The following is a 20862-nucleotide window of genomic DNA, read 5'->3' on the forward strand; positions in this document are numbered from 1 at the left end:
CACGTACAAGGAAAACTCTGGCACTCTCCCCTTGTTCATGGCCTTTGCTTTTAGGGTTTATTTTAAAATCTTTTTTTCTTTTTTTTTTTGGAAATCAATTCCTCACTGTAAACTACATTCTATATTTATTCTCTACATTGAATCCCCAGACTTTCAGTGGCTCCTATTCAGTTTTATTGCTAGTTTTCCTGCTTCTAATTTTCTCACCCTTATAGCTTGATCTTAGGTGCTGATTTCCCATCTGTAAATTTTTATTACTCCCAGAGTCATGAATTAGGTTCTCCTTCAACTAAAAACTTCAGATAACTTTGGGCACTTTTGAGAGACATCCTGGTTGACCTGAAATGGTCACCTCTGCCTTTGAGCCACACACAACGAGCCTTCATTTGATGAAGTACTTAATCCATCCAACAGTGGACTGCAATATTTTATGCTGGGTTTGTTTTGGAGGAGGGATTTATAAATAGAATTTATTTCAAAAATTGCTTTGCCATTGATACTTAAATTATTTTTATCTTTCCAGGCTTATGTTTAAAAGCAAGTGCAAATCTATGGAATCTTATCCATGCTATCAAGATGAAGAAACTAAGATTGCTTTTGCTGACTATACTGTGACTTACACAGACCAGCCACCAAATACTTGGTTTATAGTTTTCAGGTGAGGCGATCATATATTGGCAAATAATATCATCCCTAAGTGGTATAAAATATTCATATAAAGAGAGTTTTATTTGTGATAGTAGTAATAGCATGAACGTTTAACTTGCTTTTGGAACTTAGTTAAAATTCGTTCCATATGTGATGTGCATAAATGAGTTATTATAGAAACTTTATCCATGTTTCATTAAACAAAATATGAAGAATATGAAGTTAGCTATTAGATCTTTTGATGAATGTGGCTTCTCCGATGGTTCAGCAGGTAAAGAATACAGCTGCAATGCAGGAGATATGGGAAATGCAGGTTCAATCCCTGGGTTGGGAAGATCCCCTGGAGGAGGAAAGGTAACCCACTCCAGTAGTCTTGCCTGAAAAATCCCATGAATAGAGGAGCCTGGTTTGCTACAGTCCATGAGGTCTCAAGAGTTGGACACGACTGAGCGACTATGCATGCACACATAATTAAACTGATATGCTTTCAATATAGAAATGAATCATTTAATTTCCAAGCAATAGCATGTTAGAATCACAAATTATTTATAAATAGGATTTCTTAAAAGGTTAGCATTTGCATGAAAAAATAATGTATTAATTAGAATTTTAAAGGAAAACAATATGTGTACCTTTAAGTTATTTGCAACTTTAAACTTATTGTTTCTTATTTCTTGGCTTCAAACCTAATTTCAAACTTTCTTTATGATGTTCATCCCAAGGGAAACTTCACTCTTTTGTAATTACAGAGAAACATTTTTGGTTCCTCAAGATATGATTTTGGTTCCCAAAGTATATACTACACTTCCAGTCTGTATGCTCCACATCGTTAACAATGACACAATGGAACAAGTGCCAAAAGTGTTCCAAAAAGTGGTGCCTTATCTTTATACCAAAAATAAGGTAGGTTTAAAATGATTCTCCTCATTTGAAAGAATAACAGTGAGAAGCCAGCACCCTGAGGGTTTCCAGCAGAAGGTAGAACAGATGTGTTTTCAGTCCATAATTAGGCCCTGGTCTTTCTGCAGAGAAGTCTCGTGTATTTGACAGCAATAGGTACTTAATGTGAGTGCCAGAACATTCACCGTTTAGTCCCCTTCTTATCTTTTCTCCAAAGAAAATATGACGAAAGGAAAATGCTATAAATCTCCATTATTAAAATTATAAAATCATACAAACCCTTAAAATGAAAATGGAGGTAAAGAGTACAGTTAGTCTTATCTCTAAACCAAATCATCATCAGGTTGCCTCAGTTTCCCACTGGGTTTTTTGTTTGATTCCTAAATATGTTTGAAGATTGTGTTTACACAGCCACTCACCAAATTTGGCCTAGATTTTCCTTTGAATGTAAAAATTTCTTACATGTGTAATTGGAAATCAAAGGTCTCAAAGATCCATAAGAGAAAGGTGATTTCATTCAAAGGGAGATTCTACTCAGTTCACAGATGTCATTAAATTCTAGAGATGAGCTCTTTACTTCACCAGATAAGTATACTAATACTGATCATGTTAGTCATTGATACTTACTTTTGGTAGAGATCTTTAGTTGGGTATTTAGTTAGAACTGCACAAGACTCTGATTCTTATTCACATGTAGCATACTTTGGGTTTGGTTTAGCTTTGCTTAGTAGCTCCACTGTAAACCTCCCTTCCTTGAGTAAACAAACTTTGGGGGTAGGTTTAAACAATGCCGTTGAGTCACTATTCAGGAGAACACACTGCTGCTGCTGCTGCTGCTAAGTTGCTTCAGTCGTGTCCGACTCTGTGAGACCCCATAGATGGCAGCCCAACCAGGCTCCCCCGTCCCTGGGATTCTCCAGGCAAGAACACTGGAGTGGGTTGCCATTTCCTTCTCCAATGCATGAAAGTGAAAAGTGAGAGTGAAGTGGCTCAGTTGTGTCTGACTCTTCGCGACCCCATGGACTGCAGTCCACCAGGCTCCTCCGTCCATGGGATTTTCCAGGCAAGAGTACTGGAGTGGGGTGCCATTGCCTTCTCCAAAATTTGCAACAAACATAGCCATTCCCTCTCTCAAATATTTCCTGTCTTCTACCCTTTCATCTTGTGTTTGTTTTAGAACAAAATAGAGAGAATGTGGAGGAAAATATAGAGCTGTATGAATAGCAAAATAGCTTCTGTCATCCTTTTTGTGGCATGGTTTTCCTTTCATCACAATTCTTGGTCTTCAAATATTTCTCCAAGTTACTCAGCTTTTCTACAATGTAGTTCCCAGAACTTCCTTGAACAGAACAGCCTTGAAAAAGACTTCCAACCCACCTAAAGGATAATGATTGCCCCATTGTTTTTAGTCTATGATTGCAATAGCATTTTGGCACTGCAAAGGCATTTGACATATATGTAGACCATTTTAGGTCAACCTTTTCTAATGTATATCCATAGAACTAGGGTCTAAATTAAAAAAAAAATCTGGTACACAGTCAATCCTTCAGAATAATTTGACATTTTTTTCATAATTTTTCAAAGACCATAACCTGTGATGTGAAGTATTTAATCTGCGTGGTTTCTCAGTATTTGGTACTCTGTTATGTTACACTTTTATTCCAGAGTCTTGAGATCCTTTAAAACTGCCAAATTCTCTCTTCAAATCCTATCACTAGTTTAGCTTTAGATTATCACTTATCAATATATCTATCCTACTATTTTATAAATCTTTTATTCTCTCTCAAAATTGTTCTCTGAGTCTAGACAAACATGAAATGAGTCATGTAATTTTGTTTGACTTCTTTAATACATTAGTCCCATAAGCTCAAATAATAAAAGCAACAGTAAATCTTTGCAGGTAAAAATATTTTAGCATACATAATTTATCTCCCTTTTCTACTTGCCCCAAACATAATATCGAAAGTCTTTATAGGTGTTGCAATTCTGAGCTCATTACAGGTATTGGGATTTTAGTTACTATTTGGAGACATTTATTGGAGTGTTATGAATTCATTCTCTCTTGTGTACATCTAATTTTTGTTTCTGGAAATCTAAACACATCAGCTTCCCTCAAACTCAGTTGGTAAAGAATCTGCCTGCAATGCAGGAGACCCAGGTTTGATTCCTGCGTCCGGAAGATCCCCTGGAGAAGGAAATGACAATCCACTCCAGTATTCTTGCCTGGAGAATCCCATGGACAGAGGAATCTGGTGGGCTACAGTCCATGGGGTTGCAAAGAGTCAGATACAACTTAGCAACTAAACCACCGTAAACATCAGAGAGTTTTCTCTGCATCAGAGAGCAACTAGCATACAAAACCTGTATTTTCCTGCCTTGTTAGAAATGTCTGGAATTATAAACTCAGAATCGCTTTGAACTTCTGTGTGTTGTCACTTTCCCAGGTTCCTTAATTGCTTCTTTTCTCCAACTTAAAGAGCTCATCTCCAGGCTCACAACTGGGCTCCATGGAACCAGACCTCTGCTAATTCAGTAGCTTTACTTGCCACTCATCATACCAAGGGAACAATATTTCCATAAACTCTTTTGCTTTCTTCATCTCATATTTAGAAAGGTGATTCTGAAAAGACAAGAAAATCAAGTAGGAAGCTATTGGGCTAATCCAGGAGGCAATGATAAAATAATAATAATAATAACTTGCCTTAGGTAGAATTAGAAGAATTAGAAGGAAATGTAGTAATCATCTACCACAGTTAAGCATTTTTTAATGGCTAGGGAAACATACAAACAGAAATATTAGACTGTTCCATTTTCTCCAAAAACATGTAAGATGGAAGTTTTTAAGAGGGATTTCAAAACATAATACTAAGTGATTTGTCACTTGTTAAGAAATTTGAAGATTTTTATGTATATTAAGATAAAGCATTTTAGTACTGTGAAGCCATATATAGGAAGGGGCCTCCCAGGTGGCACTAATAGTAAAGAATCTGCCTGCCAGTGCAGGAGATATAAGAGACATGGGTTCAATCCCTGGGTCAGAAAGATCCCCTGGAGGACGGTATGACAATCCACTCCAGTATTCTTGCCTGGAGAATCCCATGGACAGAGGAGCCTGGGGGGCTACAGTCCGTAGGATCGCACAAAGTCAGACACAACTGAAGCGACTTAGCACCACCCATATATTGGAGGGAAGCTATGCTCACCACTATACTACCAACCCTAGTGAAAGCATACATTGTATCTTTGAAAACTAGTAACAATATTACTTACTTCAGTGTAATTCTTCTTTGTTGTAGAAAGGCTATACATTCGTGGCTGAAGCATATACTGGTGACATGTATGTGTCATCCTCACGATGGAAACTGCGCCTCATTGGCTCTTATCATCCACTCCCGTGCCTGTCTCGAGACCCTCCATGTAATACCTTTGCCATAAAGGAAATCAGAGATTATTACATACCCAATGATAAGAAAATTATATTCAGGTATGTAATAGAAAGGAAATGCATTCCTGTAAAGTATCAATATAGTGTATTAAATAGTTGACTTTAAATTTAAATATTTTATGTAAATATTGATACTATCAAAAATAATAAATCTTTTGGTAAAATCATAATTTTGAACTTCAGTTTTATACTTTTGAAAACAGAGAGCAATATGATTGTATAAATGTTATGTAAGATCCAGCCTATGTTGCATGTGTGGTTTCTTAGTTCTCATCCTATTTTTGTTGTTGTTTGGTCACTCAGCCGTGTCTGACTCTTTGCGACCCCGTGGACTGCAGCATGCCAAGTTTCCCTGTTCATTACCAACTCCCAGACCTTGCTCAAACTCATGTCCACTGAGTTTGAGCTCATGTCCATCATCATCCATGTAGTGATGCCATACAACCATCTCTTCCTCTGTCATCCCCTTCTCCTTCATACCTCCAATCTTTCCCAGCATCAGGGTCTTTTCTAATGAGTCAGCTCTTTGTATCAGGTGGCCAAAGCTTTAGGTGTATCAGCTTTGGAATCAGTCCTTATGATGAATATTTAGGATTGATTTCCTTTAAGATTAACTTGTTTGATCTCCTTGCAGTTCAAGGGATTCTCAAGAGTCTTCTCCAACACCACATCAAAAGCATCAATTTTTCAGTGCTCAACCTTCTTCATGGTCCAACTTTCACATCCATACATGACTACTGGAAAAACCATAGCTTTGACTATACACACCTATATGGCAAAGTAATGTCTGTGCTTTTTAATATGCTGTCTAGGTTTGTCATAGCTTTTCTTTCAAGGAGCAAGCATCTTTTAACTTCATGGCTGCAGTCACCACCTGCAGTGATTTTGGAGTTCAAGAAAATAAAGTCTCACTGTTAACTTATATGCAGAGTACATCATGAGAAACGCTGGATTGGAAGAAACACAAGCTGGAATCAAGATTGCCGGGAGAAATATCAATAACCTCAGATATGCAGATGACACCACCCTTATGGCAGAAAGTGAAGAGGAACTAAAAAGCCTCTTGATGAAAGTGAAAGAGGAGAGTGACAAAGTTGGCTTAAACCTCAACATTCAGAAAACGAAGATCATGGCATCCAGTCCCATCACTCCATGGGAAACAGATGGGGAAACAGTGGAAACAGTGACAGACTTTATTTTAGGGGGACTCCAAAATCACTGCAGATGGTGACTGCAGCCATGAAATTAAAAGACGCTTACTCCTTGGAAGAAAAGTTATGACCAACCTAGATAGCATATTCAAAAGCAAAGACATTACTATGCCGACTAAGGTCCGCCTAGTCAAGGCAATGGTTTTTCCAGTAGTCATGTATGTATGTGAGAGTTGGACTGTGAAGAAGGCTGAGCACCAAAGAATTGATGCTTTTGAAGTGTGGTATTGGAGAAGACTCTTGAGAGTCCCTTGGACTGCAAGGAGATCCAACCAGTCCATTCTGAAGGAGATCAGGCCTGGGATTTCTTTGGAAGGAATGATGCTGAAGCTGAAACTCCAGTACCTTGGCCACCTCATGTGAAGAGTTGACTCACTGGAAAAGACTCTGATGCTGGGAGGGATTGGGGGCAGGAGGAGAAGAGGACGACCGAGGAATAGATGGCTGGGTGGCATCACTGATTCGATGGACGTGAGTCTGAGTGAACTCTGGGAATTGGTGATGGACAGGGAGGCCTGGCGTGCTGTGATTCATGGGGTTGCAAAGAGTCAGACACAACTGAGAGACTGAACTGAACTGTTTCCATTGTTGCCTATCTATTTGCCATAAAGTGTTGGGACTGGATGCCTGATCTTAGTTTTCTGAATGTTGAGTTTTAAGTCAACTTTTTCACTCTCCTCTTTCACCTTCCTCGAGAGGCTCTTAGTTATCCTATTTGACTTTCATTAAACATCCTTCATAACACTCTTCCTTCTTTTTGCTCTCTCCTTGTTCTATCTCATCTCTGGTGCTTCTCTTGTGTTTAGTTCAGTTCAGTTGCTCAGTCATGTCCGACTCTTTGTGACCCCATGAACCACAGCACGCCAGGCCTCCCTGTCCATCACCAAATCCAAAAGTCCACCCAAACCCATGTCCATTAAGTCAGTGATGCCATCCACCCATCTCATCCTCTGTCATCCCCTTCTCCTCCTGACCTTGATCTTTCCCAGCATCAGAGTCTTTTCCAATGAGTCAGCTCTTCGCATCAGGTGGCCAAAGTATTGGAGTTTTAGCTTCAGCATCAGTCCGTCCAATGAATACCCAGGACTAATCTCCTTTAGGATGGACTGGTTGAATCTCCTTGCAGTCCAAGGTACTCTCAAGAGTCTTCTTCAATACCACAGTTCAAAAGCATCAATTCTTCAGCGCTCAGCTTTCTTTGTAGTCCAACTCTCACATCCAAACATGACCACTGGAAATACCATAGCCTTGACTAGACAGACCTTTGTTGACAAAGTAATGACTCTGCTTTTGAAAATGCTATCTAGCTTGGTCATAACTTTCCTTCCAAGGAATAAGCGTCTTTTAATGTCATGGCTGCAATCACCATCTGCAGTGATTTTCAAGCCCCCACCCCCACCCCCAGCCAAATAAAGTCAGCCACTCTTTCTACTGTTTCTCCATCTATTTGCCATGAAGTTATGGTACCGGATACCATGATCTTAGTTTTCTGAATGTTTAGTTTTAAGCCAACTTTTTACTCTCCTCTTTCACTTTCTCTTGTGTAGATTTCTCCTTATCTGCCAACTCATCCTTCTTTTCATACTTATCTATACATTCTCATATCTCCCTGAGAATACATAGATAAGTAGTCCTCATCATGACTCTGCTCCCTTTCATTTATCAGAGCTTTTGGTTTTAATTCCCACACACTTCTCATCTTTGTGCCCTCCTCTTTATTCTCAGTGTCCTCCACTACTTCACAGTCTCATTATATTTTATCTACAGAAACACTGTGTTTCTGGAATACATGTCTCCATTACATTCACTTTTTCTTTATATTTTCTATTTCTCCCTCTCTTTCTCTACCACCGTATTCATTACATGAGTGTTAGTCACTCAGTTGTGTCCAGCTCTTTGCGACCATCATGGACTGTAGCCCTCCAGGCTCCTCTGTCCATGGAATTCTCCAGGCAAGAATACTGGGGTTCATAGCCATGCCCTTCTCTAGGAGATATTCCTGACCCAGGGTTAAAGCTGGGTCTCCCACATTGCAAGCAGATTCTCTACCATCTGAGCCACCAGGGAAGCCCCTATTCATTACACACCCATGCTTTACTACTGGAATAGTTACCTAACACACATGATTAAATACGTGATTCCCTTTCACTGAAATTTGGGAGATCGAAGCGTCAGCTGAATTGATTCCTGCTGATGGCTGGGAGGGAGGAAATATCCCATGCTCTCTCCATCTTCTAGAGGTTGCTGGTCACTGACATTCTTTGGCTTGTTGATTTATAACCCTGGTCTTTGTATTCCTGTTCATGCATCATTCTCCCTGTGTCTCTCTCTTTCCAGATTTCTCGTTTTCATAAGGTCCTCATTTTAACTTGATGATTTCTGGGAGATAACATCTCCAAGAATGGTGGCATGGTGAGGTGCTAGGGTTTAGGACTCCAGCAGGTTTTTGAGAGGAAACAATTTAACCTATAACAAACAGTGACAGTGAATATAGAGGGAAAATAAAGGACAAGGAAGTGAAATGGACAATCTTGGTTGATTATGGTTTGACTTGGGAAACTGTTGGAGAGTAAGTGTTGTTTATTTAAATAGAGGTTTCAGGAAGAGGACTCTATTTGCTGATTGGGCAAGAGAAAGACAATTAATTCATTTTTACATGTTACACTTGGTAGGCCAGTGAAATGTATGAGAGATATTGCATAGGGTTGCTGGGTTGGAAACATGGATTTGGAAATGATCATTCTATTTCTGCCCATTAAAGTGGCTGGGGAAGTTTGTACAAAAAGAGTCAGATACTGGACAGAATATATCAAATGTGAAAGTGAAAGTGAAGTCACTCAGTCATGTCCGACTCTTTGCGACCCATGGACTGTAGCCCACCAAGCTCCTCCATTCATGGGATTCTCCAGGCAAGAATACTGGAGTGGGTTGCCATTTCCTTTTCCAGAGAATCTTCCCAACCCAGGGATCAAACCCAGGTCTCCCACATTGCAGACAGACGCTTTAACTTCTGCACCACCAGGGAATTTCAAGGGAGGAAAGGCAGCCAGGTTGAAAGAAGAAGGGGCGGGGGGGGGGGGGGGGAAGGGGTGGCCTTACAGACATCTCCTGCCACCTACAGATGCCCAGGCGTTATGGGACTTTTCCCTGGGCCTCCAGAGAAGGGAGGACTGGAACTCGGCCCTACCAGAAATCAGACCAGACCAGAACCAGAATTCGAGTTCTCTGCCAAGAGGAGGTGATCAGTCTCTAATCCTCAGCTCAGGCTGAGGGCCCTTTGACCAGATTCCTGCGTCCAGGACTGGGGGACTAGAAAAACAGGGAAGGATAGGAAGAGTTAAGGAGAGGAAAGAGAGAGGGAAGGGGAGAAAGGTCAATAAAGTCTCTTGTTCCTTACCGGTCAGGGCACTCTGGCCAGTTGTCCGCGTATTTATGAGAATGTCGTATTTATGAGAATGTCGATGTGACAGAAGTCTAAAAAAAAACACCCCTGAATTAGGAGTTACAAAAACTGTTATGCCCATGGGGAAAGGTTTTTGAAGAAAGAAGAAATGAGGGTTGATTCAACCCTGTCAAATTCCCCTGAGAGATCAAGGAGGATGAGAACTGAGATTTCTGTAGGGTAGTGACAAGCTGCTTGAAACCATAGCAAGAGCAAGTTTAGCGCCTTGTTGGGGGCAGAGTGAAGTGTTGTGAGTGAGTAGAAGGTGATGAGCTGAGACAGTAGAAGTTGGCGACTCTTCTTAGACTATAAGCTGGGGAGTCAAATAGAGCTGAGGCTGACCAGCAGGGTTGATTGAAGACATTTTTCAGTTTGGTTTTTGTCTTGTTTTGATCTGTTTTTAAACAGGTGAGACCTCCATGGGTACAAAAGCCAAAATCAAGAAGTAGTAAAGTGAGGAAACAAGATACAGAAGAGAGAAGAGAGAAAGGCAAATTTGTAGAGAAGCTGAAAGTTTATAGAATCCTGAGCATTTGCAAGGATTCACCTAAAGTAGGAAAGAACTCCAACAAAAGGTCGAGCGATCTTAGACTGCATTAAGGGACAGAGTCAGGAATTTTCATTCTTTCTCCAAGAGGTTCCCAACCAGCATGGTTAAAGGGGGAGAGCACAGGTGATAAGTAATAGTTCTGATTTCTATTTTTGTGGCTCGAAGAAAACACTTGACAGTGAAGTTTTGAAAGCTATCGCCAGTTGTGCTCTTTGTTCCACTGGAGAGGAGGGAGTGATGGAAAGGTGCGATGTGGCAGTAGTTTGCAATCTATCAAATTTTATCAGCGAGTGCATCAGTTCAGTTCACTTCAGTCACTCATTCATGTCCAACTCTGCAACCCCATGTATCGCAGCACGCCAGGCCTCCCTGTCCATCACCAACTCCCGGAGTTCACTCAGACTCACGTCCATCAAGTCAGTGATGCCATCCAGCCATCTCATCTTCTGTCGTCCCCTTCTCCTCCTGCCCCCAATCCTTATCAGCATCAGAGTCTTTTCCAGTGACTCAACTCTTCACATGAGGTGTCCAAAGTACTGGAGTTTCAGCTTCAGCATCATTCCCTCCAAAGAAATCCCATGGCTGATCTCCTTCAGAATGGACTGGTTGGATGCCCTTGCAGTCCAAGGGGCTCTCAAGAGTCTTCTCCAACACCACAGTTCAAAAGCATCAATTCTTCAGTGCCCAGCCTTCTTCACAGTCCAACTCTCACAACCATACATGACCACTGGAAAAACCATAGCCTTGACTAGATGGACCTTTGTTGGCAAAGTAATGTCTCTGCTTTTCAATATGCTATCTAGGTTGATCATAACTTTTCTTCCAAGGATTAAGCGTCTTTTAATTTCATGGCTGCAGTCACCATTTGCAGTGATTTTGGAGCCCCCAAAAATAAAGTCTGACACTGTTTCCACTGTTTCCCCATCTATTTCCCATGAAGTGATGGGACCCGATGCCATGATCTTCATTTTCTGAATGTTGAGCTTTTTCACTTTCACTCTCCACTTTCACTCTCCACTTTCACTTTCATCAAGAGGCTTTTTAGTTCCTCTTCACTTTCTGCCATAAGGGTGGTGTCATCTGCATATCTGAGGTTATTGATATTTCTCCCGGCAATCTTGATTCCAGCTTGTGCTTCTCCCAGCCCAGCATTTCTCATGATGTACTCTGCATATACGTTAAATAAGCAGATTGACAATATACAGCCTTGACGTACTCTTTTTCCTATTTGGAACAGTCTGTTGTTCCATGTCCAGTTCTAACTGTGCTTCCTGACCTGCATATAGGTTTCTCAAGAGGCAGGTCAGGTGGTCTGTATTCCCATCTCTTTCAGAATTTTCCACAGTTGATTGTGATCCACACAGTCAAAGGCTTTGGCATAGTCAATAAAGCAGAAATAGATGTTTTTCTGGAACTCTCTTGCTTTTTTGATGATCCAGCAGATGTTGGCAATTTGATCTTTGGTTCCTCTGCCTTTTCTAAAACCAGCTTGAACATCTGGAAGTTCACGGTTCACGTATTGCTGAAGCCTGGCTTGGAGAATTTTGAGCATTACTTTACTAGTGTGTGAGATGAGTGCAATTGTCATATCTAAATAAAATGTTATATATCTCTGCTTGGGATGTGATAGTAATAAACACCTCATACGTAATTTCATTTTACTCGAGCATACTGGGATCTTTTGCCAAAGTCTATAACAGCACTAATATTTCCAGGATTTTAACTGACTGTATAAAGTAGGTTTACTTGTAGATTATCATATCAGTAAATAATACAATTTCCTTAGTGATTTGAAGAAAAGACTGTTGATAAAGATGAATGTTTTTCTTTACAGGTATTCAGTTAAAGTTGCATTGCCACATCCTGTTACAATACACGTACGCACATCCAAACCAGATGTATTCATCAAGCTACAGATCTTAGAAAATGAAGAAGTTATCGTGAGCTCCACTGGGAAGGGTCAAGCTATCATACCAGCAATTAACTTCTTGGGGAATGAAAAAGTCTTAAGCTCCCAGTGTAAGTTTGGCTTTTAAAATTGGTCATATATAGATTCATAAACAGATATTTATGTAACTGATGGTTAAAAAATATTTTAAGATAAAATAGCAAGTAAAATCAGTAAAATTTGATACCATAGTATTTTTAGAAAACTACTGCATTTGTGCATGACATTAATCCCTGAAGAGCAATAGATTTGTTATAATTGCACTTTAAAGACTTTATTACTTGAGCCCGATCAAATTTTCAAATAAGAAATAGATTTTTATTATTTTGAAATAATTTTTAATTAATTAATTTATTTTAATTGGAGGCTAATTACTTTACAATATTGTAGTGGTTTTTGCTAAACATTGACATGAATCAGCCACGGGTGCACATGTGTTCCCCATCCAGAACCCTCTCCCCACCTTCCTCCCCATCCCATCCCCTAGGGTCATCCCCCCACACCAGCCCTGAGTGCCCTGCCTTATGCATCGAACCTGAACTGGCGATCTGCTTCACATATGATAATATACACGTTTCAAAGCTACCCTCTCAAATCATCTCACCCTCGCCTTTTCCCAGAGTCCAAAAGACTGTTCTTTACATCTGTGTCTCTTTTTTTTTTTTTTTACTTTTATTCCAAATGCATTATTTTTAGAAAATATTCTACTTATTAAAATTAATAAAAATGTTGAAATTATTACCTGCAATGTAATATTCACAAGAGCTTTTACCTAATAAAATTATTTCTGAAATAAGGGATAACAGTGATACTGTAAGATATATTCATTTATTTTAATAACTTGATTATGACTATAAAAGTAACACCTGCCCAATGTAGAAAGCTGAAAAATAGAAAATTATAAACAAGGCAGCAAGAAATCCTTTGTAATCATACAACCCAGAAAATAGAAATACTGTTAGCATATTAGCTTTTACACCTCTACTGTCCATTTTTACATTCTCAGTTTAAATAAAAGTAGAATATTACCAGTTTTGGTAACTGATATTTGTTTTTCTTGTTTGTGACATTGGTTGGAGTCTTCAAACCTATGTTAAATAAGAGTGATGATTATATACTTCTTATTCTTAAATAAGAAGGCTTAGAGCATTTACCATTTAGTATGATTGTTGTTGACTTCTGATAAATGCCCTTTATAGTATTTAAGAAAGTTTTTCTCTATTGATAACTAAGGATTTTAATATAGGTTTGAAACTTTATTGGTTATTTCTTTGTTTATAAAAATCATCAAATTTTATCCCTTTGCATCTCATAAATTAATTTTTAATTTGGAATACATTCTTGAAATAAAACTTATTTATCCATGATGTTTCAATACAGTCCTATATGTTTTGACTATACTATTTTATTTGGTTTGTTAGATTATATTTTCCCTTTAACTTTTAACTATTATAATATTTTTATAATTTCCAAATAACTGTTTTAGCTGGTCTTCTGTTGTTAATATCTACTTAAACTTTTGGAGTTAGTGTGATTTATATATTTTCATTTTGAGCATTGGATAGGTTTTTTCACTGCAACCTAATTCAAATCAGTTTTGGTTTGTATTACATTAAAGTTTATAAAGAACACTTATTCTCTAATTTTAGAGGTAAATGATTTGATGTCTAAATATATGTGTACTCACACACACATTCTCGCTATGTGTATATAATAAAAAGAAAACTTGCTAGTTGCAATATTTAAAATCTCAATTGTCATTTATATTTTATCTTATTGGCTTGTAATTTTTTGAAAAAAGTATGTTAAGATCTATTTTAATTGTAAACTGTGTACAAATTTATCTCTAATATTTTCCAGTTTACATATCTATATGTTACATTGTTAGTTGCAAAAAGTTATACATTTGCTTTATATTTATTGATATGCTGTATTTTTTAAATGAATATAAAGCAGTATTTTTTCAACTTTAATAGATTTTATGATAGTAATGCTGATTCTTCATTTGTTATCATTTGCCTGTTCATTTTGGTTCACACATTTAGCTTTTCAACCTTTCTCTTATAAATGAGTAATTTTTCCACTAAATCTAAGATTCTAATCTCTGAAATGGGGTGATGTAATCCACTTACATTTCTTTTGATAAGCTTGCTTTTTCTGATTTCTGCCTTCATGCTTTATTTTAAAATTGATTATACTGTCTAGCTGATCTTTGCAGAACTATGTGGTGGCTGGCATACTTCCTGCATTATTCCCAATGCATTATTCCCAATAGCATTTATGCTGATTATCTCAAGTATATAAGCAAATTACTAAAAAGAATTTACCTGTTGCCTATTTCCTAATATTCATACGTTTCTTTTCTTTCTCCTTTTTAAAATAAATGCAACCAAATCAAGACTCTTTCTCCTCTGTTATTGACCCTGGAAACTGTTATTGCAGCCCAGGGGCATTCCTTTCCAATATGAATGAAAATCTGGAGGAGCAGAGAATTGAGAAGACACTACTTTGTAATGACACAATTAGGGCACAGATGTCATGCTTTAGACACAGGAAGGTGGGAAATTCCCTATTACATCAGTAATACAATGAACTTAGTTAAAACAGCAAATTAATTCAGATCATGTCTCCTTTCCTCCCACCTTTTCCCCTTTAGCCCTGAACATCCTCTGGATCGTCTTCAGTACTAGTTCATGTTTCTGCTTTGTGGCTTTTCATGCCAGTCTGCCTGCACCATCTCTATATACTTATTTGGATAAGCCCAAATAACAAAATATAATATTTATACATATTTCTCTTCAAGTATGTTAAGACCAGTAAGGGTACTATTAGGTTTTGCTGGTCCAAATTCCACTCTTACTCTTGAAAATGACTTTGTTTTCTTTTCTCTAATCCACGTTGTACAGATTTTTTTTTTTTTTTTTTGCTTTACTTCATGTAGGAATACTGTGATTCCAAAACTTTACCAGGTCCTGTGGGCGATTCTCCTATCCTGTTTACAGCCTTAACATCTTTTCTTTAAGTAACTAGTTGTCCTTAACATTACTCTCCAAAGTTTTTTATTTATATTCATAGAGGCAATAAACACTGTAATGATAAACTCTGTATGATAAACACTGTAGTTTATCATGTATCATAAACACTGTAATGTAGTTTATCATGTATCATAAACACTGTAATGATAAACACTATATGATAAACACTGTAATTTATTATATTAGTTTAGTTCAGCTCAGTTGCTCAATCATGTCTGATTCTTTGCATACCCATGGACTGCAACACACTATGCTTCACTGTCCATCACCAGCTCCTGGAGCTTGCTCAAATTCCTGTCCATTGAGTCTGGGATGCCATCCAACCATCTCATCCTCTGCTGTCACCTTCTCCTCCTGTTCATATAGCTTATCATTATTTCACTTTAAAAGTTAGCATTTTATGGCTGAGTAATATTCAGTTCAGTCCAGTCACTCAGTCTTGTCCAACTCTTTGCGACTAAGTAATATTACTCAGCCATAAAAAGGAACGCATTTGAGTCTGTTCTAATGAGGTGATGAACCGAGAACCTATTATGCAGAGTGAAGTGAATCAGAAAGAGAGAGATAAATAATGTATTCTAACACATATATACAGAATCTAGAAAAGTGGTACTGAAGAATTTATTTACAGGGCAACAGTGGAGAAACAGACATGGAGAATAGACTTATGGACATGGGGAGAGGGGAAGAGAGGGTGAGATGTATGGAAAGAGTAACATGGAAACTTACATCACCATATGTAAAATACATAGCCAATGGGAGTTGGCTGTATGGCTCAGGAAACTCAAATAGGGGCTCTGCATCAACCTAGAGGGGTGGTGTGGGGAGGGACGTGGGAGGGAGTTTCAAAAGGGAGAGGATATAAGTATACCTATGCCTATTCATGGTGAGGTTTGACAGAAAACAGCAAAATTCTATAAAGCAATTATCCTTCAAAAAAATTAATTTCTTTAAAAGTTAGCTTTAGCAAGAGAATCACACATAAACATTTGACACAATGGTATTTTTTTACTTCCGGCCAAGAAAGTGACAGCAATGGAGGAGAAAGATAATGAAAACATAATTCAGAAATTGACCCCAAATTCGAGCCATTATCCAAGAATGTTCTTCTTTTACAAGATGCTTCTATTTCATAAATGTATTTCTAAATAAGCTTAAACTTTAAAATTTAAATTTTAAATTTCCCCTGAAACCAAAAATGGCATTTTCCTTCTGATTGCTTTGAATATATAGATTAATTATACCTTCATAGTATTGAATTTCTATGCAAGTAAAGGCTATTTATTTCCATCTATTCAGGACTTCTTTTATGGTTCACAGAAAAGATTGAAAATTTTCTCCATAGAAGCTGATAGATTAGCTATCATAAATTAGATATTTTCTTTATTTAGATGTCAGACAGACTCTTATTTTTAAAGAATGCTATTAGTTTATGTTTATGAATCATATAAGCAGATATGAAATTTCTTTTCCTTTCTAAACGTTTTTTAAGGTGCTTCTCTTGGAAACATATCCATTTATGAATTTTTTGCTGTATGTACTTCTGGAAGGCCCCCACCAAAAATACATGCGAAAAATGTGTTTATTTGTAGTGAAATGGGACATGACAGATTAAGCTATATATTCTATAAGCAAACACGGAAAAGTAAAGTGTTAAGTCGCTCAGTTGTGTCTGACTCTTGAGATCCCGTAGATTATAGCCCTCCAGGTTCCTCTGTCCATGGGATTCTCCAGGCAAGAATATTGGAGTGGGTTGCCATTCCATTCTCCAGAGAATCTTCCAGACCCAGTGATCAAACCCAGGTCTCTTACATCGCAGGCAGTTTCTTTACCATCTGAGCCACCAGGGAAGCCTGTAAACAAACATTATATGGTACTAAAGAAGGAATAAATTCCATTGCAAAGATATTGACGGCTTTGAAATGAGCTAGGAACAAAAATCTTGAGCCTCTTTAGGTTTTTTGCTATCTCATGGAAATTTTTAAAGCATGTCTATATATCTCATATACCTATTAGGAATAATATTTTACATCAGTACTCATGCTGTAAAGGTAATATAAAATTCATAATTTTCCACAAAATTTTCTTCAGTTCAGTCACTCAGTCGTGTCCAACTCTTTGAAACCCCATGAACCTCAGCACACCAGGCCTCCCTGTCCATCACCAACTCCCGGAGTCTACCTAAACCCGTGTCCATTGAGTGGGTGATGCCATCCATCCATCTCATCCTCTGTCGTCCCCTTCTCCTCCTGCCCTCAATCTTTCCCAGCATCAGAGTCTTTTCCAATGAATCAGCTCTTCATGTGAGGTGGCCAAAGTATTGGAGTTTCAGCTTAGTATCAGTCCTTCCAATGAATATTCAGGACTGATCTCCTTTAGGATGGACTGGTTGGATCTCCTTGCAGTCCAAGGGACTCTCTCAAGAGTCTTCTCCAACATCACACTTCAAAAGCATCAATTCTTTGATGCTCAGCTTTCTTCACAGTCCAACTCTCACATCCATACATGACCACTGGAAAAATCATAGCCTTGACTAGACGGACCTTTGCTGACAAAGTAATGTCTCTGCTTTTCAATATGCTGTCTAGGTTAGTCACAACTTTCCTTCAAATCCTAGCAATTGAGGATTTGAGGAAGAAATATGTATGAGTAGTAGTAAAACATTTTATTTTGTATAGTTGTATAAGGTTCAAATTTGTTGATGATTTATCATAATTAATGCAAGCAGTCTCCTACTGATAGTGATGTGTGATCATTCTAATCATTAGTTTATATAAACAGTACTTAATTTTTTAAAGAAATCTGAATAGACATTTTTCTAAACATGTAATATGCATATATTAGATAAATGCTTAGAAGTAGAACTGTTGAGTCACTGGGTACAGACAGTAGTGATTTTTGTATATATTGTCAAATTACCCTCCATTGAGTTTGCATAAATTTATCTTCTTTTACCCACTCCCCTGAATGACAGGGTTATCATATTTTTTGGTTCTTCATATTTCTGATTTCAATTTGAATGCTAAAAATTTATTTATATTTTGCTTACCATTAGGGTGGTTTAAGCATACTTTTATATATTTTATATATCACCTTTTAATATTTTCTTCTTTGAAAACAATTTTGAGTGCTTTGCCCATTTTTTAATTGGAATTAGTTGTTTTTTTCTAATTTATGTGTAGACTATCATATATTAAGGAAAATGTTTTCTTTATTTTATATTTGTTTCAAATATTTTTCATAACAGTGGGTTATGAATGATTAAGTACATATTCGAAGGAATTAATGAAGGAAAGGATAGGGAGTTTGTGTGATTCATTTTTAATTTTTTATTGAAGTATAATCTACATAGAGCAAAAAAATAAATCTAAGTTGATGAGTTTTGATAAGTTTATCTATCAGTGTGACCTACACTCTTAACAAGATATGGAAAATTTCTGTTACCCAGAAAAATTCTCTCAGGCTATTTCTATTCAATTTCCCAATACCCAAAGAGGCAAGCACTGTTCACATTCCCATCACAATAAGTTTGCATCTTCTAAAACTTCATAAAAAGTAAATACTCTTTTAGCACACTCAACATAATGTTTTTAAGATACATCTATGTTGTTGCTACTCCATTCCTTTTTATATTGTTGAGTGTTATTCCATTGTATAGGTATACCATACGGTTTATAGCTTTAGATTTTTATTGGAACTTTGTTAAACTTGGGGAGCATTGGCATCTTAACAAAACTGAGTTTTCTGGTTCATGAACATATATCTTTAATTTCTCTCAACAATGTTTTATATCCTCAATGTACAGATTTTACAACTAGTTTATTATATTTCTATGTAAGAAATTTATTTTTATGGGAACTCCATCTAAGACTAAGAACTTATGTAAATTATATCATTTGATAGCTGTATTTAATTAACAAATCATGTGAGTATGTAATGGTACTTATATGATTTGTCAATTATGAAATAATACAGACATTAAAAATTATAATAACATGCACCTGCATAGTATTAAACACTGAAGTAGTCAGAACATGAGGTATTAGTTTATTGTCATTCAAATGGTACATGAATGAGAATTTGTTGAATTGTACATTCTTATAGCAGTCAGTGGTTGCTCAGAAAATGCATTGTTCTATCCAAGTCATATACCATTACAATGTTTCTTTAAGACCAGGATATTTCCTAGAAGCCAGTGATGTTTTTTATCTCATGAAAAAATAAATTGACCTGTCCCTTTGAGTGTGTTTTATAAGGATATAATAAATAACACGGTAATGATTATGTATTCCACATATTTCAACATAAACAATATTTCTCATATTCAGCCAGCAAGCAAGTTCTTTCAACTCATGCTACTTTAAAGAAAGAGCAAGATTTATACATCAAGAAAAAATCTGCAGGAGGTCAGAAATCCTATAAAAGGCCTGGAAGTGCAATAGTAGACACTGGTCAGCCTATTATGGATGAAGAAACCAGTTATATACCCACTATAGATGAAAATGCTAGCACACCACAGCAGGTAATTAACATTTAGAAGATTTATTCAATTGTACTACTCCTAAAAGCTTAACATAAATCATAACAAGTATTTTCCTAAAATTGAAAAAATAAAGAACAATGTACATAATGTAAGGCAGCAAATAAAAAATATGATTTACCCATTGGAGATCAAGAAAATAAATTAATTAAAATAAATAAAAACAAAATGTCAAAACCAAGTCCTAATATGACAGTAATTGGGCCTCTCTGGTGGCTCAGCAGTAAAGAATCCACCTGCCAATGTAGGATACCAGAGTTTGATCCCCAGATCAGGGAGATCCCCTGGAAAAAGAAATGGCAAGCCTCCAGTATTCTTGCCTGGAGAATTCCAGGGACAGAGGAGCCTGGTGGGCTACAGTCCATGGGACATGACTATAGTCAGACACAACTCAGCAACTGAGCATACACAGAATTACATAGAAAAATCAATTAGCAATTAAGACTTGAATATTTTAACACATACTTTTCAGGAAAGAGTAAATTAAGTTGAAAAACAAAATATGTTTGATCATTAGGATCTGAAACATTAAGTATAAGCTTAATCTTTCAGATATCTACATAGAACACTTCACCTCATAAAAAGTAAATATACTTTTTCATAGAACGCACAAGAAGCCTCAAAAAAACCCAAACTATATTGTGTAATTGTTATCTGAACATACTTTAATAATATAGAAATTAATAATTATCAGCTTAAAATCACATAAATGTGAAAACATGTAAATATACTAAATAATTTGTAGCTTAAAAATCCTTTAAAAAGAAAGTATTAAATACAAAGGGCTCAATAAAAATGAAAACTACAAATCAAAATTTGTAAACCACATCTAAAGTAGCATTCAGTGGAATGTTGACTTTTTAAATTAATTCATCAGAAAATATTAATTCAAACAAATGAACTAAGCTATTGAAACAAAAAAGTTAGAGAACAAGTAAAATAATAACTCAAAAATAAGAAGAAAAAATATTGATAAAATGAGAATAAAATTTAAGAAACGGGGAACAAAGTCTACAACAATTAAACTCTAAGCTTTTTAAGATTAATAAAAATGACATGCTTTTTGTAAGACCAATCAGTTAAGAAAAAAGAAAGAAAATATAAATGAATTGAATATAGAGCAAAAAATAGGATGAAGGTATA

The 20862-nt window shown here is 36.8% G+C and overlaps 1 protein-coding gene across 4 annotated transcripts in view; it reads left to right on the top strand.

Annotated features, from left to right (window-relative positions):
* Positions 1-20862, top strand: part of ADGB (androglobin) — a 186796-nt gene that overhangs the window by 122556 nt on the left and 43378 nt on the right. For all 4 annotated transcript variants that reach the window (XM_012183068.4, XM_060419797.1, XM_060419796.1 and 1 more), the window contains 5 exons: positions 524-658; positions 1398-1551; positions 4845-5032; positions 12031-12215; positions 19508-19701. In XM_012183068.4, the coding sequence (XP_012038458.1) occupies positions 524-658; positions 1398-1551; positions 4845-5032; positions 12031-12215; positions 19508-19701 (856 nt within the window). The remainder of the gene's footprint in view (positions 1-523; positions 659-1397; positions 1552-4844; positions 5033-12030; positions 12216-19507; positions 19702-20862) is intronic.

This window comes from Ovis aries, chromosome 8, assembly GCF_016772045.2.
Source record: "Ovis aries strain OAR_USU_Benz2616 breed Rambouillet chromosome 8, ARS-UI_Ramb_v3.0, whole genome shotgun sequence".
NCBI lineage: Eukaryota > Metazoa > Chordata > Mammalia > Artiodactyla > Bovidae > Ovis > Ovis aries.